Source organism: Mesoplodon densirostris, chromosome 2 (assembly GCF_025265405.1).
Source record: "Mesoplodon densirostris isolate mMesDen1 chromosome 2, mMesDen1 primary haplotype, whole genome shotgun sequence".
In the NCBI taxonomy this organism is placed as follows: domain Eukaryota; kingdom Metazoa; phylum Chordata; class Mammalia; order Artiodactyla; family Ziphiidae; genus Mesoplodon; species Mesoplodon densirostris.
Window position 1 is genome coordinate 107,477,095 of NC_082662.1, and position 24,592 is coordinate 107,501,686.

Sequence of the window (24,592 nt, forward strand, 5' to 3'; positions counted from 1 at the left end):
ATGAAGCAGAACCGAATATGACATGCTATTCATGCTCAATGAATATTTGTCAGTGAATGCATGGAGTGAGGGAGTAAATGAATGAATGAGGATGTGGGAAACAGAAATCACCAGTCCCAAAGCCATCACAAGCCTTAGAGAATACAGGTCAAACAACTCCCCCAATCCCATTTGCTTTCACTGTAGGCATTACAGACAAAAGTCTTGAATGTCTTTCCAGTCAGAACAAGGTCTATTAGTAACTTCCATTTTAGCTAAAGCTATGCTACAGCAGTCATGCTCAAACTTGGTCTGATGATAATGAGGCAACATGGAAAATACAGAGGTTGTGGAAGCATTTTTCTTTCCATAACCTTATACTGATGTTTGTAGTCTGAGTTATTGAAGACTATGGCACATAGGGGGTGATTACTGGCTTGCCACCATTCATTTTAATCATTTTCCCTCACTATTTTGCCTAGTAACATAGAGGCAGTTAATAAATGAGGTATACCTCACCATGCACAGTGAAGACATAAATAGCACAACCTACAAAGAAAATGAAACCTAAATATTCTCAGTATAATTTTACAGGACTAAGGCTCAAAGGGACTTCCCTTATTAACACTCTCTTATTCTTATTGTTTTTTACCATATTGCTTGAAAAGTGTTCCATCAGGATAAAAAAAAAAATTAAGCCAACATAAAAAAAAATTCTGCACTAAGTTGATTGGAAAGTTAGAGCAAAACTGGCTCAATAGTTCAGGATATAATGAGTGGCTCAGACCTATTGAGTTTGCTTATACAACCCTGGCTGTGGTTTCAGACCTCCTATCTAGTTCATGCAGCCAATTCTCATCAAGAAATAAGACTGTATTAATTGAGGAGAACAGGGCTGTGTCATTTTGAAATCTAGTTTCCTGTTTGGAAAAAAAAAATCAAGATTCAGCAGTCATTTTCCCTTAGAGAGGACAAAGACTCTGCAACGGAAATTTCCTGCTAATTCCATGAGGACATATTGGCGTCAGCTTCTTCCAAGGAAAAGCATTAAGTGTAGAATCACCTTTATTCCCACTTCTACCGCCTTGTTCTCCATGATGAGAGTCTGGGCATGGTGTACTTTCCTCTCTGCGATAAGCCTGCCAAGTTGGCACTCCAAGAGCAAATAATAGTAATAATAACTTCAGTATGCTAGCAGCCCTGGGAGTCTATGCATCAGTCAGCAAGGGTGAGAAGGAATGGGAAAGGGGGAAAGAAAAGCATAAACTGTTTCATGAAAATAGAAACTCTTTCTTCACACTTCACTCCTACTTATATCCAAGGAAGCAGAACCACGGATACATAAGGAAACTGGTAGTAGAGGTATGCTGGCTAATTATTCAGTCATTTTCCAAGCATGTAGTCAGTACTATGCATAGACTATAAATATCTTAGAATTATGGAAATGGAAGGGTCCTTCCTCCTAATTAGTGGTTTCTGGGCTTCAAAATGTCATAGGCCAATTCTAATCCCCTCCCCTTCCAACATGTGAAGGATCAACATTGGCATTACAATTTTTTATTCTATCAAATAAAGAGAATTAACAGTTCTCTATTATCTCCTGCCATCATTATTCCATAAAATAAATGACATTTCAGTAACAAACTGAAGCCCAGAAAGACAAAATAGCTTGCTCAGAGTGACACAGGTAGCTAGTGGAGAATTTAGGACTAAAACCCAGGTCTCCAAATGCCTAACACATTGCTATCTGTGGAACAGGACACTGCCTTTTCTTAGGAAGGCTGGGCAATGGTTCCTTTCGGTTCCGTTCCCTCTATCGTCCTTCCTGACTTGTGCTCCTTCAAACAAGTCCCTGAGAACAATGAGGATCACTGACTCTTCTCTCTTTCCTTTCTCATAGGCTTCCTAACCCTTCCCTTTAAAAAAAAAAAAAAATGAAGGGCTTCCCTGGTGGCACAGTGGTCGAGAGTCCGCCTGCTGATGCAGGGGACACGGGTTCGTGCTCCGGTCCGGGAAGATCCCACATGCCGCTGAGCGGCTGGTCCCGTGAGCCATGGCCGCTGAGCCTGCGCGTCTGGAGCCTGTGCTCCGCAACAGGAGAGGCCACAATAGTGAGAGGCCCGCGTATCGCAAAAAAAAAAAAAAAAAAAAAAAAGAAGTAAACAACTTTGCTTTAAAATATTATTTGTTCTCAATCTAGAAGGTTGAAGGAAATAAAAACACAGTAATCACTGAATATAGCTCACAAAAGAGAACAGTTTATACTACCCAGCATCTTCATGACAAGTCTGAAAATTATTGTTAGGTAACGGATCTGACTTACAGGATGCAGACCTCAAGATTCCTGGGGGAGAGACCTGAGGTTAGTTTGCTTTATTAGAAGGCACTGTATCATATTAAGTCATATCTACACAGCCAAAGGGAATGTTAAACAATCACACTTGATTTACCCAGGGACTGGAGGCTTGTTAAACAGGCAAAAGCTGTTATCTAGATTTTAAAATGGGCAGAATTGAGAATGACTCATCTATTTTGAATGTCAGCACATCATGAATTCACTAATGTGACACGAGAACAGAGAGATCAAGGTAGTTACCTACTGAATATAATACCTTCGAGAGCCCATGTAGCTCCTCCAATTCCCAAGAATCTACTTTCTCCTTAATGAGCAATTTATTCTTTAAAATTGCCTCTATTCCCCACTATCCTTCATGCCTGTGCAGATGCAGGTATTTAGCAATGTAGGCTGACTACTGACAATTTGATGCCAGGTTTGTGTCAGTGACTTAATGCAGGTTCCCTCGTCTAGTCCTTATAATTCTATGAGGCCAGGACATATTCAGACCAGGAAACACAAGTTGAAAGGGGTTAAGAAACTTGCTCAAGGTCACACAATTCACTAGTGAAAAGGTCAGAAACCAAACTAGATATGTCTACTACCAAGTCCCATGATCTTAGTCATGGCATCCTACCCCCACCAAACCACCACTGCCCCTCTCAAGTCCAAATATAGACAAAATATTTATATGAATAGAATGTACTCAGGTGCAGGAACACTGTGAAATAATGCAAAGGAAGTGAAAGGGATTTCAGGTACCCATGTTTGGTCTTCACAGTGAGCTGTAGGTTTTTAGTTTTAGCTTGGGTTATACTGACCCTTCTTAGCCTCTAGAACCAATCTCAGTGAGGCAGTAAAATGGTCATTCATCAGTGTTCTAGTTTGCTCTACAAACTACGTTCTAGAGTCATATTTACTGCCACATCTCTCTGTCTTCATGAGAAAGTAATGATTAAAATGGCGGCTGGGGTAGTCTTGGAAAAAATCCAAACAATTTTTCAAAGAACTTAGACTTATATTCCCCCTTTTCTGTAACACAGTTAATCCCAAAGTTCCAGTTGCTCAAAAGCCATGCCTATATTGCTGCTTTTTCTAGCATCAGAGCTTAAGAAATCTTGATTATTAAAGTTTTCTGTAAGGACTCTCCATGGTCTCTGCAATTTTACTATCTGAAGAGTTTGAGAGAGCTTAATAATTTTAAAATAGCATCCATGGCAAACTAAAGCTCTTCTTCTACTTTAGATCAAATGTGACATCTAAAAGGAAAGTCCAAAGTTGGGAACACTTTACAGCTGCTGAGAAAGCCCAACAACCATATAGCACTTAACATTTATCGGACTAAAGGGTTGCTGTATATCAAATTCCCCTGAAGGTAAAAAGCATCTAAGGAATTTTATCAGGATGTGCCATGAAAGATAGAAAAATTCTTTCTACTGTATATGAACTAAAGATTGTATAACTCACCTTCACCTGCCTGTCACATACTAAGCCCTTGATAAATATTTAGTAAATGAATGTTTTTCCTCATTGCTTTCTTTGTCAGAGCACAGTATCCATTAGAAAAGGTATTAAGTACTATAGTATACGTCCATTTTGCTCCAAGCAGGCCCAAAATAAAAGTAAGCAGATTTTCAAGCAAAAACTCTGTTTTAGAAAAGAATTCACTGCAGAATCCTACGAATTAGACAATTTACCAAAATATGAAATACAATCTAACTTACAAAAATGAGATTCACATACAACTTTCAGAGAACTGCATAAAGTGAGATCACTTGTAAATCCAACCAGTCACCCTCCTCAGGAAAAGAACATTGTTTAGAAATGCCCACAGTAATTCCAGACTTGGCCTCTCTCTTCCCCTCAGCCACTCACTGGCTAATTAGCCCACTGGCTAATGCTTATGTATCTCAATGTCAGAAAAAGCATCAGTTCTTCCACAAAAACTTCCCTCATTCCCCAAACCAAAACAAACAAACAAACAAAAAACCATGTCCACAACTCTGTTGTTAAGTTATTCCACTGTATTATCATTATGTATTTATGTGTCTTTCACTCAACTAAAACTCTTCTTTTCTTAGGGAGAAATGTCTTAATCTGCCAAGCTTAGAATAGTGTAAATTCTCAATAAATATTAATGGAATGAATGAATATATTACTAACATAAAAACATACACATCTTAGGGTGAGGCTGGTGAGCACTTGGAGGCCAGTTTAGTCTGAAAGTGTAAATGGAAGCAGTGGGTCTGACATAGAGTTTGAGAGGCTTGATGACTTTGATGTAGCCTGATGGACGGCTCCACGGAGAGGATAAGAGGGAAGGAATGAATCAAACCTCAGGAATTTCAAGTGATGAGGAACATTTGCCAGGATGTAGTAGAGATCATGAAATATGGGTACAAGTACAGAGAGACATGAAAATGACTTAGGAGGTTTGGTCCTCCTGGTCAAAGATCTTGCCTCTGATCTAAATCTAGACTCTGACAGCTGCTACTAGGCATTACCCCCTTGTCATCACCAGTGCCGCGTGTGCGCCGCCAGCCTGGTGTCTCTCATTCCAGCATTTCAGTGCCATGCAGAAGGACTAAGCACTTCTTACAAAAGGATGAGTAAACTCCTTTAAAAGCAGCTGCAGCAGGAGACTCTCCAAGGCAGCCTCTTACCTGCTGGTTCTGATAGGCCGTGACTGTGGTAAACACGGTCTCAGGAAAGTTGAATGTTTTCACTCCATCCCCAACAGGGACGGCTTTAGTGGGTGAAAGGTCGCTGCTGAAATCCTTGCGAATCACATGAACCCGAGGCTGGTATTTGTGCATAGAGTGAAGAATGATCTGAAATGAGAAGGGGAAACATTACTCCAGCGTTGTCTCTAAGGTCCCTACATCTTTTCCAGCTCTCATACAAACAAAATTACAGGATAAAAGCATTACAGGAAGAGCACAGTTTAGAGGTGGGATGTATGGGAAACTGGAAATCAGTGTCCTTTCCCATGGCTGGAAGGACTAAGTGATCGGATAGCATCACATCACATGGAACCATGTAGCAAATATCCCAATCATAGGCGGTGAGTGCAATATGTTTGCTTTAATTGGATAAATACTGAATGAATCGGTTCCAGTACCAGCAGACATCACTCCACTAGAAGGTCTCAGAACCTCTGCTATGTGACAGTTGTTCCCTCCTGCTTCAGATTTTCAGCACGAGTTCATCTGTCTTTAAATTCTACAAGCTATTATTTGCACTTTGTTATTGATTTTACGGACATTCTCTTATGTCATGTCAGAGTTAAGGGTATATGCGTCTTCTCTCTTCCTTAGAAAATTATCATTTCCCTAAAGATAGAAGCCATGGTTTTAGCTTCTTTCATCTCCCCATATCATCCAGTATGGATCCTGGCATTCAGTGAAAATTCAGTATGTGTTTCACTGCCAAAAATAAATTAATAACATCAGTTGCACCAATTATACCTGGCAAGCCTTACAACCTATCCTTCTCTTATAAATTCATAAATTTCTTGACCAATAAGCCAGAACTGTCCCCACAACAGTTTCCCTGAGTTTACTGCCCTGTGAGTTATTCTATTAAATACTGTGATTTATTCACCATTTTAAAATGTGTCCTCTGTTTCTGTCGCTGAATTCTCCTGACTTGACCGTGAGTTCCTGGAGCACAAGAACTCTGTCTGATAAACACAACCTGACTTACAGCAGACGTTTGCTGAATGTTAGATTTGTAATAAATGTAATTTCACAAAAGGAAAAAAAACTTTATTCTTACTTATTTAAAACAACTCAAAGATTCATTTGAGATTCTCAAAATCTCAAATGAGTTTGAGAATCTCAAAAAGATTCTTATTTTACCTGTTTGAAAAAAGCCTGGGGCTAGTCATTTCTAGAGCAAAAAAGCAGGAAGAGGGAGGAAGAGGAAGATGGGATTATTTGACTCACATGTCCTTGATCATCCAATTCATTGTTGGTCAGCTTGAGTTTGTCGAAACTGACCACCTGTCTCATCCAAGTATCTCCAGAAGCTAGAGAATCAGGGTGTATATAAACTCTTGGAGGCACAGGGGAATCAGCGTTGCCAGCCACCATCCACTTGGAGCTGTGATACACATATCTGAGACAGAGAGGGAGAGAGCAGAACTCAGAGACAGATGCAGAGAGGGAATAGAGGCCCAGGAAATAATTAGGGACAGGAGGGAGGAGACACAAAGAGATGAGAAGAATGGAGTAGGATGGATTAAACAGAGAATACAGAGGAGAAAGAGAGAAGGGTGGATAACCAGGGAAAATGAAATAGAGATGGAAATGGAAAACAAGATGGGTGGGGGAGGGCAGGGAAGTGTTGTAGTTAATGATCAAAGCTGCAGCTCTCACAAGGAAAACATTCTCACAGTCCGTTTTCTTTCTTCTTCCTCTCCTTGCTTTGCACCCCTGTGTGCACACAGGCATCCTGAACCCACGTGTTTAGCTATGGAAAAGGTATTTTACTGCAACCTTTCACCTTTCAAATGCAAACCATATAATCCATTGGCCACTTGTTCAGGATTTGGTTCCTTATTAAAAACATCTTCCATATTGTCCTATAAAACACAGCCATGTGCAGAGACCCTCCAAGCCTCTCACTTGTTAACCATTTCCTAGCTAAGAGTCTGAATTTAGAAGCATTTCAGTGAAAACCTAGTTTTGAACATCATCATCTTCCATATTATTTTCCCACAAAGTCACTGGAAATGAGACTAGGTTAATCAAAGTCTTCCCACTAACTGGGAAGACTTAGCGGTGTTTCTGGGATTGGCTGCACTAAGGCAGAGACCTCCATTTTCATTGAAATGGAGGATGTTTTTAAAGAAAAGAGTCCTAAGTCCTACATCAAGACCACTTCTTTCTTAGACAGCTCTGCCTCTAAAATACAAGTAATGGTCTTCTCTATTCACCTCTCACCTCCAAATTCATGGGCTCAGGGCCAAGTTCTGAAATATCTTAAAAATGAGCCATGACTCACTGATTTGACTGAGAGCTCAGGAGATCAATTAAGCCACAACTTGTTTCAGACAAGAACTATGTGTAAGACACATGGAGACTATGTTGGCTTTTAATGGCTTTGAAGGAAAGTTATTTAGCAAACTTGTTCACAACCTATTTTAATGAACAATAATTCCCCTTAACTAGGTGTTCTTCTTGAGGTCTTACCCAATTCTCCCATTCTTCCCCTCCATAATCCACAGGATAATCCATCAGATGTATGATTGAAGGTACTGTAATAATCCACTTCTCCTCCCATTTTCCAAAATAAGTCATCTCAACTCACTTAGTATTTCATAAACCAAATAATTCAATATGTTAATCACTTTCAATGTTAAGTGAATTAGTTTTAGACTTAAGATCCATTTGATTTTTGCTGCTCTGGCAGACATTATACAATCCCACTCTTTAGAGAGATGTAAGGAGGATTCCAGACCAAACCATTACTGGTTCTGACTTCCTACCTCTAGTGACTACTTCCTGTCTGGTGTTCTTCCACAGGCCATTGGCATGTCCTCCATCCTTGTTCCTTTTCCAGTACATTGTACAGTACACTGTTAAAATGCTTCATCTAATGAGTTTATAGACCCATCCTGGGATACTGGTGATGCCCACAGTTCCACATCTCAGAGTCATCCTTACCTGTATCTTTTATTGTCCACAGGTACAATGTCCATTGCTATGTAGTACTGCTGGTGTGGATCCAGGCCAGTGATTTTCACTCTCATGGCAGGAAACATCCTCCTGTGGATGGGAATAATGTAGGAAGCTCAGCAGTCAGAGGGGGAGAAGTAGCAAGAGTAAAAGCTTGATGAGTCTCTTAATAGGAATGCTAAGCACACAAGTCCCACATCCTCTAATTCTCAAAGTTGGCTGTTTTTTTTTTCACTTTGGAAATTATCACTATCAAATATGCTGAGGATTTACATTGCTGAAATAGCACCTCTTCTTAACTTAAATTGAACTGTTTGATTATTCATACATTCAAAGACCTCATACCATAACTTGTTTTATAGTATTAGTTAATTTTAATGTGAGATAGATGGATAGACGAGAGAGAGGGGGAGAGAGAGAGAGAGAGAGAGAGAGAGAGATAGAATGTGTGTATATACATTTCCCATTAGACTATAACATTCTTAAATATACTTATACTCTTATACTTAATATACTTGAATAACTTATATTCTTCTTATTCCCCAAGTAGCTTGTCACAGTTGATTATAGTAACCTTGAAATATTTTATGATTGAGTCTATTTGAAAATGACCACTCTAAAAATAATATCTCAAGAAAAGAAGAAAAAAAGGAATGTGCTACCAGTTCCCAAATGAAGGACCACCGAAGTCTTTTTATTTTTATGCATAAAACTGTAGAAAATTTTCTGCAAGTTCTCAGGCTGTCAACGTGTGTGTCAGAGGAAGGACACCACAGAATAGGGAGCAAATACCAAATGAATTCTAGTGGCCTCTGGGCAATACCTTGTTTCTACCACAATGGCTTGTTAAACTTGCCAAAGCAAGCGAGGTCAGGATATGACACTTTACAACTACTCTCATAATTGAAGAGGAGGAGAGGGAGCAGCCCAAAAGAGGTATCGAGTTTCAAGGAGACTAAAACAAAATTCACCATTCTTCTTTAACCATAAGAAAGAAGAAAAACATCAAGCTCTTTTGCACGTCATGAATTCAGGAACCAGACATAAGAAGTGCTTGGTTCAAAAATTTGGATTGCCCTGAATGTGCTCTAGAGTACTTGTACACAAAATGCTGCATTAAGCTTAACCATCTGGGGCCAGTTAGTTGAGCTGGGCAGAGCACGGTGCTAATGAGGTCAAGGTCACAGGCTTGATTCACATATGGCCTAATTGGCTTTGCTCCATTTCACGGCCATAGACCATACCCTGACCCCAGACAGCCATCTTGCAAGTGTGCACTGGTTGTTTACATGACAGGCTTTCTGTGCTAATCACACACTCTACTACTCAACAGAAACAACTCAAAAAGAAATATCCTTTGGTAATAGGTTGGTGAGATTATAATCATATTTGGGGGGAAAGCACAGAGGGACCACAGACCTTCAACAGGGATGATGGCTAATTCTTAAATATTTGCAAAGAATAATATATTACCAATTCTTTCCCACTTTATAACTTTTCAGAAGCTTCTATTGGTATGTCATTTTAGATTTTCTTTCTCTACCCTCACAAGCTTAATTAGAAAGCCTTATATTTTATTTTATTTTAAATGTATTTATTTATTTATTTATTTTTGGCCGCGTTGGGTCTTTGTTGCTGGGCGCAGGCTTTCTCTAGTTGGCGTGAGCGGGGGTTACGCCTCATTTGCGGTTCGCGAGCTTCATATTGCGGTGTCTTCTCTTGCTGCAGTTGCAGAGCACAGGCTCTAGGGCACGCAGGCTTCAGTAGTTGCAGTACGTGGGCTCAGTAGCTATGGCTCGCCGGCTCCAGAGCGCAGGCTCAGTAGTTGTGGCGCACGGGCTTAGTTGCTCTGCCGCATGTGGGATCTTCCCGGACACGGGATTGAACCTGTGTCCCCTGCATTGGCAGGCGGATTCTTAACCACTGTGCCAGCAGGGAAGTCCCAAAAGCCTTATATTTTAGTCTTATGGTTGGCTAATGAAATTTGATGGTGGGTTGCTCATAATGACTAAATCTAACTTTCACTATAGGTGAGGTACTTTGACTCACATTAACTCTTTCCAAAAATTTGGGAACCTTGGTCTATACATGTATATATAGATCATTAATTCCCGACTTAATAACAATGATTTATGATTGCCCTGTATATATAAATATTTGGAGACCATCTTGCCAGGGATGGAAAGTCCTCTCCCTTGCTATCTGAGATAAGAAAATGTGGTTCCTCTCAGCCATCTAAAGAGGCTGCATTACATTGAAAGAGATAAATTTATTTTCTTGATGACTTTTAAAAAAGGGGTTAAGATGTTTTTAAATTCAATACCTGTTTTGTCTGGAACACTTATATGACTTTGAGTGGAGAAGCTACCTGTCTCTTTTCAGAACTCAGGTTCTAAAATGAATGAGTTGTGTGGCTCCGGATAAGCCATTTTACCTCACCATCTATAAAACAGAGGAAAGGAACTAAATAATCCTTAAGGTGACCTTTTGCTTTAAAATTCTATGACAATTCTTAAAATCTGACCAAAGTTGCTTTTTCTTTTTGTCAGTATTTTAGCACAGAATATCAGGTAATGTCATAACACCCTAGAGAAAAATTAATCTTTCATATTCATAAAATGAGATGTGTTTGGTTTTAAGTTTATGCCTAAATTTAGGCCAATTCTTTTGACTTCCAAACCCGTTTATCCCTACAGACACCTCTGTCCATGGTGCTGATCATGCAGGTTTTGTTGGTGCATTCAAAGATTGAGGGCTCTGTAGACTATAGTAGTTCTGAATCAACGGAATTATAGTTTGGAATGTGAGAAGAAGTAGGTGGTGACTAAGATCTTCTGAGAGGGAAAAAGAACAGAGTCATACATAACTAACAGTAACTAAGAAAATGGAAATTGGAGTTAAAACTGAAAAAGACACTACAGAGGAAGAAAAAATGAAGTGAAAAGGAAAGAATCAACTTGGGGGATGGAGAGGGAATGAAAAAAATTCACAGAAGATAAGGACTTCTTTGAATGTTTCTGAGTGGTTCTGGAATTACTTGAGCAGAGTTACTGGTAGCAACAGCAACAGCTGAGGCACTCCAATATGGAAGCAATGAATGTAGTTTCTAAACCTAAATAAAGGGATATGATTAAAGAACAAACTATATGTCTGTGCTGGGAATCTCTGGATATATTCAGGTATCAGCGTGAATTTGTGAAGGCAGAGATATGGAAAAGTAAACACTGCAGAAAATCATGAAATGAGGTCACAGGAGAATTGTCAAGGAGGTGCTCAGGTAAACTGAATTAACTGAAGTGCAGGGAGCAAAGGAATGATATCAGAAACAAAAGTGACTCAAATACACAGACATAATAGTAGTAAGTAAAGACCCAAAATAAAAACTGGAAAATCTTACAGACAAAAAAAGTAATATTTCCCCTCTCACCGAACCAATGCCCTTGCCAAAAACTAAGAAAAAGAGTAAAAACTTTTTTCCTTGAATTGCTGTTTCTTTCCAAGTCATATCTCAAAATGTAGACTCAAGATGTAGACTGAAATCCAAGCAACGAAAAAGAGATGGTTTTTGAAAGTGATTCTGGATAAACAACAAGGTCCTACTGTATAGCACAGGGAAATATACTCACTCTCCTGTGATAAACCATAATGAAAAAGAATATAAAAAATAATGTGTATATGTGTGTGTGTATAACTGAATTACTTTGCTGTACAGCAGAAATTAACACAACATTGTAAATCAACTATACTTCAATTTTAAAAACAAAAAACTCCAAAAAGTAATTTTGAAAGTAATTCTCCTTCAAAATTGCTCCTCCTAAGAAGCTTTTTAATGGTTTTATTCTCTACTAAAACTTAAAGAAGGAAGAGGGTTTACAGAGGAGGATGAAAATGAGTAAGACTTCAGGTTCATTTTAAGCTCACCTTTTTGTGATATATTATTGTATTGAGAGGTTTCTCTATATGCATTCAAGTGAACTAGACCCAATGAAACTATGCTTTTACTTTAAATGTCTACGTGCATGAAGACAGCTTATGATCAATGAGGTGAGTCTTTTTGATCTCTGTGATGTGAGACAGTGGATTGACTTTGTAAATATGAAAGCACTATAATTATTTTAATTTCAGTGAACTATTCCTATATACTAATAAACTCAGTCCAAATTTATTTTTATTTAAATCATTTTCATTTTAAATCCAAGGGGCAAAAGCTATAACCATTTCTTAACAGTGCAGACTTACAAATAGTTGAGACAATTGTTTTGGAGCCAAACAGATTTGTGTAGAACTCTGAAGCTGCCCTTTACTACCTGTGTGGCCTTAGTCAAATTAATTAACCTCTTCCAGATTTTGCATCCTCATCCATACATGGAATTATCACATCCTACCTCATAGGATTCCTGTGAAGTTTAAATAATGAAATACATGTTGAATATCCAGCACAAAACAGATACCTAACCATGAAAAATTTAAAGATACCAATAAAGGAGTAGCTTAACTAACAGTGTTTATTTCAAGAGACGCTATGTTTTTAAAACTTTTATCATCCTACATAAATCATTTTGCAAGAGTTTCCACCAGGTCCCATTAAAGTAATCACATTTCAATCCAACTATAAAACACAATGGATCAATCAGCAGGGCTTCAAAAATGCACCAAGCCCAAATTTTACCAAAAACAAAATTCTTACGAAAATACCTGGCTGATTTAAATGCCTTAGAAGATGCAAGCCTTGTCTTTTGAAAACATTGGTTGGTGAAGTAACACTTGCTTTGGAAATCTATTGTTTGACTGTTATGCACCATGGATCTCCAGTATTAGCTGGAATACATTTGCAGGCAGAAAATGTTTGTGAGGGTAGAGGCGATTTAGGTTTGAGTGGTCCTTGGAGGAAAATAGCAAAATCACAGTAAACACAAGGAAAGCACTTTATCAAGACATCCAAATGCTGAAAAGTGAGTGTGAGTTGCTTTGGCTGCACCAATGCTACTACCACAAATAGGTGAAAAGAAAAATGTTAACAGCTCCTACATTTGTTTTCCTGTTCTTCGAATGTGGCTATTCAAAGGAACTTGTCCTTACCTGCCTGCTTTGGTGATGATCATCTCGGTTCCAATGTCATGGAACCTCTTCCAGAGGTCAGCACACTGCAGCTCCACCTGAATCTCCTCCATGGAAGACATGGCAGCAGGCACAGGGCCTGCAGCACCAGGGCCCAGGTCAGTGTGAGTGTCAAAGGAGCAGGAAGACCGCTCAGGGATCACCTCAGAGTCTGAACCAGTGCTCTGCTCAGAATCTGAAAAATAAACAGTCAAGACTTAGGTGAGAAACTGCTGAGCTCCCTCCACACCCCTGGCCCTAAAAGATGGAGGCAGGGTAGGGAGCACGATGGGGTGAGGAGAGGGGTGAACAAAAGGAGACTTAAAGCTGGGAAGCTCCAGAGCACAGCACTCAGCGTATTTTATTATTTTTTTTATGGTTTGTTTTTGTGATTTATGACCTTCTTTCAGGTTTCGTGTTTCCAACATGACATCTGGCATTTTAGTAAGTTTTAGCAACAGCTGAAGAAAATTGGTCCACAATAGGCAACATAAAGAGAACTAATGTCACCATGTTGAAGGGAATGAAGCCAAACTGGAGCAACAAAATAGACAAATGCCAAATCTTAAAAATAATAATAATCACAGACTATAGCTGCAAATCTAGATTAGACCATTTAACTTGGGGTAAAAGATTCAATGCTAACAACAATGTGTTCTTTAATTCCACACCACTCAGCATCACTGTCCTTCAGTCAGTTATTTTTAAACACAGTGAGTTTTCCTCCATTTATATATCCTGGTCATCAAAAGTAATGAAAAAGTTATTTGGGATCTTTAGAAACACTTTGTTGTATACTTGAGTAAATGGCTTTTCCTAAGTCTAATCAGGCCATTTTGGATGAAAAGAAAAAAAAAGTCTGTTGTGAGGCAAGGATGTAAGCATATGGGAAAAGTTACCCAAGAAGGTGGTTGAAACAAAGGGAATAAATGAGTTTAGGAGACACCTTGATTGGTTTCTGAAGTATGGGCAGAGGGGAGGGCTGATCCAAACAGGAAGGTAGGATTGAGAGCAACCAAATAAAAAGCTGTCATGCTGGGCCAGATGGTCCTTTCCTCTTTCGTCTTCTGTTCTCATGAAGAGAAGGCTGGCGGGGCGGCGGGGAGGCAGGGGGGATGTAGACCGATGGAGAAGCCTAGAGTCAGATCTACTAGAGAATTTTCTGTAATTTTTCAGATTTTTTACTTTTAGAGGCCCTACGCCAAGAACTTTATCTCCTAATATTTTCCAAACTTGGATTAGCTAGTACAGTTTCCTTATGTCACACAATACTGCAAGCCAAGCCTAAGAACCTATTTCTCTAACTCACCCTTAACATCTAGGATTCCGATTGCTTCCCCCATAATTAAATACATACATAAAGAAAGGTTGAAAACAATGATGTCTTACTCTGACAACTGGCTTTTCAATGCTGTCAAAGGTCAGGACCTCTTGGGTACCAGTCCTTGACACTAGCAGGATGGAAGGAGGCTGGGACAGAAAGCCATATCATCTTGCTGCCATCCTCACTAACTGGAGCAGGTTTCCAGGCCTGTGAACAACCCTTCTCATGACACCTTTAATTTTCTTTTCTTCTAGCCCTAATGTGTTCCTCTCTCAAACCCGGGCAGCATCACTGCTGAAGACATTCAGCACACTGCAGAATTGAACCAAGCTCCTAAATAACAGGGAAGTCTCTACCCAAAATCTTTAGTTTATCCACAATCACTGGTCCAGTCACCATCTTCATCAAAAACATTAAAAAGTTATATGACTAGATACTATATGTCTAAGCATATCATTTTATATCTTGGACTAAACAGGAGCTAATATTTGTCCCCTTCAAGTACAGAAAAGTGGAGCTGCTTTTCTAAGGTGAGAGCTGTTGAGTGACAATCAGGCTCTATACCAGCCTGATGCTATCTGTTTTTCAGTAGCAGAACCATGATATCCTCACACACTCCACAAACACAGTAATCTGATCCCTTGAGACATGGATTCCCAAATCCCATTTTGTTTCTGCGATATGCCAAGAGCTCCTCACTTATCACTAAAATTGTGAAATTTTCAGGGCCTCCCTGGTGGCGCAGTGGTTAAGAGTCCGCCTGCCGATGCAGGGGATACGGGTTCGTGCCCCGGTCTGGGAGGATCCCATATGCCGCGGAGCGGCTGGGCCCGTGAGCCATGGCCGCTGGGCCTGCGCATCCGGAGCCTGTGCTCCGCAACGGGAGAGGCCACAACAGTGAGAGGCCCACATACCGCAAAAAGAAAAAAAAAAAAAAAAAAAAAAAATTGTGAAATTTTCAAGAACTTCTTGAAGCAAGATTTTTAAAAAATAGTCTTGTCCTACCTTTGGAAGCAACGTGTTATGAAATCTCCTTACCATAAAGTGCTATGGTTATGAAACAGTTGGAAATAGGCAGGGCCCAGCAAAAATTTTGGACATATAATTTCTCCAATGTGTGTTTAGGAAGGGGGAAAGGAAAGATATCACTGCACTAAGTGATAATATTTTTAAGGTAGCCAACTTGAGGTTAGGATTGGAATGGGAACTGTGGCTGGAGATTTAGGAAGTAAGAGACTGCTCTTAACTCTCTATGTCATCTGGAATAAAACAGGTACTCAAAATGTAACATTAAATGGATTGATGAATAACCTTGGACAAGTCACTTAGCTACAGTGGACCTATTTCTTCATAGTACAATTAAAAGGATTGAACTGAAATCTCTTATAATCTCTTCCACCTCCAATGGCTTAAAGAATGTAAGACTCCTTCCTAATGCAATTTTCAGTGATAACCCAGGTGACCTCAATTAGAAGCATCAAAAATTTTTTTCTTCTACTTAAAAACTTGTATTTAGGAAAAAGTCCAAAATACATGTAAATAAGTCAAAAGAGATAATCCTTTTCAAAGATCATTACACAAATTGCTTAATTGGGACTTTAGTTCTAAGTAACTCAATGACCAATAATTTGCAATATAGATTGTTAGTTGTTCATGTTTTTTTTTTTAGGTAAAACACCAAAACCATGATTTGTGAAAGAAGAAATTGATAAGTTGGAGTTTAAAAAACTGTAGAAGCATCAAATTTAAAACTGTCTGGGAAAGACAAGTTAAATGAGAAAAAAAGACTGGGAGCTCAAATTCACATAATCATAGGAGTTAAAGAATTGAGTTAGTATTCTGTTTATAGTTTCAATCAAACCCATCAATAAGCACCTATCAGCATGTGGCCCTATATGAGATACCATTCAGATAATTTGAAACAGAATCCAGACCTTGGGAAATTTCCCAGTTAGTGTTGATTAATTATGCATCTACTGAGTGCTTACTATGTGCCCAGCACTGTGCTAGATTCTGGGAAATATCAAAGTACACAATGGGGCTCCTCTTAAAGGTATTTACAGTAAAAGTGGAAACTGGGAGCATTCACAAATAATCAGAGACCAAGACAAACACTACCATGCAGTTTTCCACACCATTACATATTTTCCTGTATGTCTCATAGGAATTCAGAAAACAGAGGGATCTGAGAGGGCTGGAACATTCCTAGGGAACCCATGGTTACTAATAAAGAAGTGGACGAGATGTGGATGCATAGGCAGTATTTTCCCATGAAGAGGATTTTCAGAGACAGTTATTTGTTTCCCTGGAAATACTCTGTGCTTCTGAACTCTCACTCCCTCACAAAATAGAGTCCAAGTGACTTTTATATACAGAATGTAGGCACCAGCCCACATTTTCAGTCACATGAATGTACCATGTAATTTTCCATTCTTGATTGTTTCTTAACTTCCATAGGTTGGAAACAAAATTAGTATTATATTTTAGATAGTTTGTTTTGAACCCCTAGAGTAATGAAGGTTACCTGTGACATAAACTACTCTACAATACCCTTCAAATAGTAATCTCAGGGTCCACATCAACAGCCTAGGTAAAAATAAAGTTTAATCCTTTGTAAAATATATTTCTAAATCATAGTTATATAAAATATTTAGGCTAACTAGATCAATTATTTCAGCTATTAATCAGAATGTATAATCAAGTTACCTAAGTCATAAAAGTAAGAAATACATACAGAGCGGGTGGGTTATTTCAATCAAATCAGGTCATCCATTCAGAAATATAATCAGTCTTTTGAAGATCAGAAAACACCTCTGTGTTTTCAAGGTTTTTTCATTCTTGGCAATTTGTGACTTCCTGCCTTCAAAAAATAACCACTAGGAACTCATTTGAATGACCTGGAAAGATTTCTTGGCCATCAGACGTCTCTTGTGAGTAGTATTTTAACAAGGAAAGTTTTAGTAAGTCAGAACATAAATGATAAAGTTATACATAACTAAGGAAGTTAAAGAAGAAAACTTTGGGAACCTGCGCTAAGCCAGTTACAAGTCACTGGAGAATATCATGTGACTGACTCATAGGGTCAAACTAACATATCTATTACCATCCAAAAAAAAAATCTCTAAAAAAGAGAATCTAACCATCCATTCATTGTGTCACTCATTTTCTATCTCTGACCTATTTCATATTGAGAAAATGGATACTGTTAACACTAAGTTCCCAGAGAAAGTTGAGTTTAGCTTAGAGAGAATTTCAGTTCTCAACTCATACAAAATAGTAGCAATAATAAAATAGTTTCTTAATTTATATTTTACATATTATCTAATATATCCTTCCATTTGATGAGCTAGATATGGCATATATATATATATATATATATATATATATATATATATATATATTTGTGTGTGTGTGTGTGTGTGTGTGTGTGTGTGTGTGTGTGGTACGCGGGCCTCTCACTGTTGTGGCCTCTCCTGTTGCGGAGCACAGGATCCGGACGCGCAGGCCCAGTGGCCATGGCTCACGGGCCTAGCTGCTCCACAGCATGTGGGATCTTCCCGGACCGCGGCACGAACCCGTGTCCCCTGCATTGGCAGGCGGACTCTCAACCACTGTGCCACCAGGGAAGCCTATAGCCTATATTTTTATGTCTATTTTGTGGATGAGGAAATTGAGACTAAGAAAAATTTAAAACAACATGGCCTACAAAGTAGGTCTTCTGCCTCCTGAATAAACGATCAGGTCTCCCCAAGATCATACTACATTCATCCCTGGCCAAAGCAGTCAGCAATTCTGTAAGACCCTTCAACTGTTTTGGCCATCCTTACAACTGAAATAGCTTAACATGTTTGATCTTGGCCAAGTCACATAACTATTCTGGTCCCTATTTTCCTTGATCTTTATAGCACATCACATGCACATTTAATTAGGGCCGCTATAAAGTCCCTTTTAAGTTTAATGTTTAACGGATGGATTCGTAGTACAGCTTAAAGACCACCAAGTCTAACAGCAGCAACCCAACCACGATAAGCTGATTTGGTTGACATGTATAGAAAAAGCCTGAGTTATGTGTTCTCTGACTTCATTTCAAAATTAGGGGACTTCCCTGGTGGTCCAGTGGGTAGCACTCCACGCTCCCAATGCAAGGGGCCTGGGTTCGATCCCTATTCGGGGAACTAGATCCCCCATGCATGCCTCAACTAAGAGTCCACACACCACAACTAAAAGATCCAACATGCCGCCACTAAAGGATCCCACCTGCTGCAACTAAGACCCGGCACAGCCAAAATAAATATTTTTTTTTAAAATTAGACGTTAGGGCTTCCCTGTTGGTGCAGTGGTTGAGAGTCTGCCTGCCAGTGCAGGAGACACGGGTTCGAACCCTGGTCTGGGAAGATCCCACATGCCGCGGAGCAACTAGCCCCATGAGCCACAATTACTGAGCCTGCGCGTCTGGAGCCTGTGCTCCGCAACAAGACAGGCCGCAATAGTGAGAGGCCCGCGCACCGCGATGAGGAGTGGCCCCCACTTGCCACAACTAGAGAAAGCCCTCGTACAGAAACAAAGACCCAACACAGCCATAAATAAGTAAATAAATAAATAAATAAATAATTTTTTAAAAACGGCAAAATTCCTTTAAAAAAATTAGACGTTATTAGAACATATTTCACAGTCTGCCAGGTGATTTTCATCTCCACTTAACTAATAATTTTAAGGAATCATTTCTTACTACAGGTAACAAGGCACATTTACTTTTAGGGCTCTGCTACTCATCAAGAGTGGGGTCTTGGAAAGTCACCTCATTTCACCAAGCCTCAGTTTCCTTATCTTTAGTATTTCCTTATTTTACTATTAGGGGTCAAGGAAAAGATACCTTCCTTCTCAAAAATTACATTTATATCTGTATGATAAAGACAGAATCTAATGGTTCTGCTGATAACAATGTTAGTGACTTTGCACAGTGAGACAAATATAAGCTCACAACAACTATCCGAACCAAAGAGTTAATAGTCAACACCTATTGAGCACTTACTGGCACTCTGCTAAGACGTTACATACATACCATCATTTAATAGAACTCTAAGAGTTATTATTATTATCTCCATTTCAAATATTATTGACAGCCAAATCCAAATTGCATCGATTCTACCTCTTAAGGATTGCAGGCATATGAAATTATATTTAATTCCATTTTTTTAAAGAAGATGCTGGGGGTAGGAGTTTATTAATTAATTTATTTATTTTTGCTTAGTTGGGTCTTCGTTTCTGTGCGAGGGCTTTCTCCAGTTGTGGCAAGCGGGGGCCACTCTTCATCGCGGTGCGCGGGCCTCTCACTATCGTGGCCTCCCTTGTTGCGGAGCACAGGCTCCAGACGCGCAGGCTCAGCAGTTGTGGCTCACAGGCCCAGCTGCTCCATGGCATGTGGGATCCTCCCAGACCAGGGCTTGAACCCATGTCCCCTGCATTAGCAGGCAGATTCTCAACCACTGCGCCACAACGGAAGCCCCTTAATTCCATTTTTATTCCACCAAACATTTCTGCTTTGTATAGACCAGGTTGTGTATTCATGTACGAAGACAGACAAAACAGGCTCTTGCTCTGAAGGAGCTCACAATCTGGTAGGAAGGATACAGAAACTGTTAAAGAAGATGGACTATGATAGGTGCTCTGGCAGATGTATAGGAGCAAAGTGCTACCAGGAGCTTTGAAGAGCAAACAAGCCAATGGACAAGAGGATCAAGAAGACGTCACGAGGTGACATTTGAGAGTGGGCTTGAAATCTATATGCACTTTATATGAGTTCAATGTGAACAAGCAAAGAAACTATGGGGACAGAATCTCAGGTACTGGGAATAGCATAAGTAAGAACTTGTCAGTTTTAGAAAATTACAAGCACACAGATATGGCCAGAGCTTAAAATACATAAGGGAAGAGGGGAGGTGAGATAAGAGATAAGTTGGAAAATCAGGTTCAATGCAATTATACAACAACTTATTTAACATTTAGTATGTGCCAATCACTTTTCTAGATTCTTGAGACATCATCAGGGGAAAAACAAAAATCCCTGGCCACATGGAGTTTATATTTTAGGAGAAATGTGTGTGTCATAATATGGAGTTTAGACATTATTTTCTTTATACCAAAGTTTTTCTTTTAAATGTAGGTGATGATGGCTCAGTCTTCCCTTCTAGACTATGAATTCCATAAACTGAGTTTCATGCTTTGCCACATCTCCTGAATGAACGATACATGATAGCCTGGTTTCAATGTGGAAGATGGGTGGTAGAAGACTGCTGCAGAGTCAGATAAGGGACGTTGAATTTTCTGAGATTAGATGCACAAGCCACTTCCATGAGACTGGACCTCAGCTGTGTACCCAAGGGAGAAAATAGCTTGAAGCAATTAAAAGAGAAAGACCCAAACCAGATGATAATCAAACAATCGTTCTTGTTTTTGTTTCTGCCAATAACTGGGACATGACTACATTGAGTGGTACCCCCTATCTGATACTGGCAGGGCAACCACTCCTTGGCCTACTTCTTAAGTCCCAAAGTCTCTAAAACCAAGACCCACCCACAGTCATCTCAGGGCTCCCATTCACACCATAGGAGACATCAGAAGCTATAACCCAGGTAGCACTCTCTGTACCAGGCTCAAGTAAATTCCTATTCCCAGAGGACCTCTGCAGTGGAAATTGGTTCTGGGACATCAGATTTTATCAGATAGCTTAGCAAAATCTGGTGATGAAACTTTTCATAGAGTAATTCTAAATATGGCAGAAGCAGAGCATTTGGCACTGACCTGAGTACGGACTGAGCCCACATTTGATACCCAGTTCAGAGCTTCAAGGGAATGAACTATAACCCAGGTTGGATTAAACTAAAATTATGATGATAGCAAACACTCAAATGAGCCTGTTAGATGACTTTAGTAATGGAATGAAGTCTCTGAGCCCTCCATGCCCTCCAAGTTCTATTTGGGAAAAAGGGGGGTGGTAACATGAAGCCTGCAATTCCCATGCCAATAATCCAATTAGGGAGACTGAGAGCACATATCCTTCAGCTGCCTAAAGCACTCTCCACCTGACAACCAGCACCTCTCTCACTGACATACAGACCACAGGCAAGGACCCAACGTCATCCCTGAGATCTAAGCCTTTTAAAGAGGCTTTGCAAAGAAGTGGCGGCAGTCATTTTTACATCTATTTCTTGTTGATCAAACGAAGGCTCAATGTCATTAAAGGTTCAGCCTCTAGTGCTCCAGCATGCTTTGAAGGTGGAAGCAAACAAAAGAAGAAAAATAACAGGCACTACACTAAATAGTTTATATACATTTATGTTTAAGCTTCATGAAATGTTCACAGAAAACCCTATGAAGTAGGCATTATTGCTGCCATTTTATAAGTGAGAAAGCTGAGGTTTGGCAGATGAAAAAGCTTTTCTCACATTATATAACTAGGAGGTGTCAGAGTGGGATTTGACTTAGTCTGACACTAGAGGTGATGCTCTTTCCACCATCAACTGTTGCCCAGTTTTTAGAACTAGACCTGCACAGTTCTGTGCTTCCCACTCTGAACTTGGAAATGCAGAGCTCACGTTCAGGCTGCTCGGTCAGAAGATAGCTCTATGGAAACTAAAACATTATCAGCTATTTGGGGAAAACAGAAAATTCAAAGCCAGGTCAGATGGGAATTTACCTTTCGCAGTAGCAGGGCAGTTATGTTCAGGAATATTTTAGGTCTCTTCACTAACTTAGCATTATTTAACAAGTAAGAACAAACGTAAAAGGCCCTCTTTTGTTGTATTTCACTTCCTGTTCCCAGGACCCCCCATGTAAAAGATACAAATGTGACAGAGAGATCACTGAAGATCACTGTCAGTGTCAAATCACTCTTTTGCTTTAGCCTAGAACATAAGAAAAATAATGTTAGAAAGTACTTGGAAGATGTCTGGACTTTGAGAAGTGTGTAATGACAGCACTGAGAGACAAGAAAAGGCAGCTGAAGTAGTTCCTACTTGTACATAATTTGGTTTACATAGACTTAAGTCAGAGTTCAGGGCACAGAATTGTTTGATAGTATTAAATATATATCTGTACTTGAGGAGAAATCAACTGATAATTATATATATGAAAGTACTATATAAACAGTAAAGTGTCAAATTAACAGATAAGATTATATGCCAATGATCAAGGTAGTCGGGAAGGCCAAGAAAAAATAAGGACAAATATGGGTCCTGGATTTTCTAGAACAATCCTAATTTCAAATATTTTATTTCATCCTCCCCATAAAATTAAAAGTTTTGAGACCAACTTTTGGTTCAGAAAACATTCTTGATGAAAGCACAGAAAATGCATAAATGGAATAATCAACAATTGGTCAGAAGCCACGTGGCAATATTCAAGTCTAAATACCTCTTGCCCCAGAGGTCCTCCAAAAGTTGATCATGATGGACTGGGTGGTCTTCAAGATTTACCAGTACATTTTAGGCCAGTAGCTGTCAACACAAGCCCCTTCACAAGGCTCTTGGCATTTTTTCTGAGTGAATTGACATATTAGCTCATTCCTAAGCCAGTGCTTATTTGCTCTTTGCAACCACAGCTACTCCCAACCTCCCACCCCCACCCCCATCACCACAGCAGCTACTACCATTAACACCATCAGATGTCTGCAACAGTGGTCTTTTAATTTCCATGATGTGAAAAGGAGGCCTTCCCCCAAAGGCCCTGGAAGAACTTGGCTTATACCTCGTTAGGATATTCTCACTGAGCACCAATAAATAAATAAACCCATGCTAATATGCTAAAGGGGAAGAACTATGCAGCCAGTTTCCAAGCAACAAGTGTAATTTAACTATGACTTCAGGAGACAGTGCCCTTGGAGGTGGCAATGTCAAACGTGTAAGTAGGATAGACATTTGAGTATAGCCAGGAACATGCAATACCCTTCAAATTATGCTCAGGACACCACCAGCTACACTGAGTTTAAAATCTCCCCAACCACTTTGTTATAAAGCAGAAACTAACACACCATTGTAAAGCAATTGTACTCCAATAAAAACGTTAAAAATAAATAAATAAAATAAAATAAAATAAAATCTCCCCAACCTATCAAGCCAAATATAAAGAACCATCCTGTTTGATGAACAAAAGAGCTAAATGGCTGGCAAATATAATAACCTCTCCAGTAATTTTCTGAATTCATCCATTCAATCAATTATTTATTTTTTCAACAAATACTAGTTGATTATCTAGCCTGAGCCTGGCAATGTGTTAGGTAATGTGAGGGGCACAAAATTAAATAAGATATGTTCCTACATCCTCAGGAACTTACAAAATCACTTAGGAGACAGGACAGGTTAATAAATAATCTAATAAAAGTAGAAGAGTCAAAATCCAGCATGGCATAGGGCATGCTGAGGGACTGTAATTCAAAAGACCAAGTTCTAAAGTTCATCTCTTCTTTTTCCAACTGTCTAATCTTGAACAAGTCACTTAAACTCTTTGAGCCTTAGTTTTATCATTTGCAAAATGAGGATATCATTAGTACCTACTTTGTGAAATGTTTATGAATCACTAACAAAGTGCGTGTCTGTGTGTTTATGTAAATACTTTATCAGTAGTAAAAGGGATATATGAATGCTAATTTTCATGTATTATCTAAAAGGAGTATCAACAAAATGCTATGGGAGTTTAGAGGTGAGAAGAACTTCTTCCCACCCGGTGGCCTTTTCTGGACCTGATGGAGAGATGTGTGCAAGATGAAAAGGAAGAGATGGGAAAGGAGGAGAAGGATCTTCCAGGAAAAGGGAATTTTATGGCAGAGGCACAGGAGTAAAGTCTACCAAGCAGGTCTAGAGAACAGCAAGTAATTGAGACCATATCTGTGTGATTCCTCTTGTATCCTCAGCACCTGGGACAGTGTCTGGCACCTATTATGCACTCAATAAAATGTTGGTTTTGTAGAATAAATGAATGAATGAATGAATAAAAGGCTGTATGTTTAGCAAAGCAAGAGAAGAAATGTGGCCAGAGAAGAAGGCTGGAGCCACATCAAGAATCTTGAATGTTATTCTTCTGATCCTCTTCAGGAGACCACTATATCCCTAGTAATGAGGTGTTTTAATTGAACACCGTGTTCCCAACAAAATCCCAACAGGGTCACCTCTACACATAGTC

General features: G+C 39.4%; 1 protein-coding gene across 1 annotated transcript in view; it reads right to left on the reverse strand.

Moving 5' to 3' along the window:
- Window positions 1-24,592, reverse strand: part of TBX15 (T-box transcription factor 15) — a 102,746-nt gene that overhangs the window by 29,379 nt on the left and 48,775 nt on the right. The window contains exons 2-5 of the mRNA XM_060090364.1: window positions 13,075-13,288; window positions 7,984-8,085; window positions 6,262-6,433; window positions 4,978-5,145 (exon numbers count right to left, since the gene is read on the reverse strand). Coding sequence (XP_059946347.1) covers window positions 4,978-5,145; window positions 6,262-6,433; window positions 7,984-8,085; window positions 13,075-13,288 — 656 coding nt within the window. The remainder of the gene's footprint in view (window positions 1-4,977; window positions 5,146-6,261; window positions 6,434-7,983; window positions 8,086-13,074; window positions 13,289-24,592) is intronic.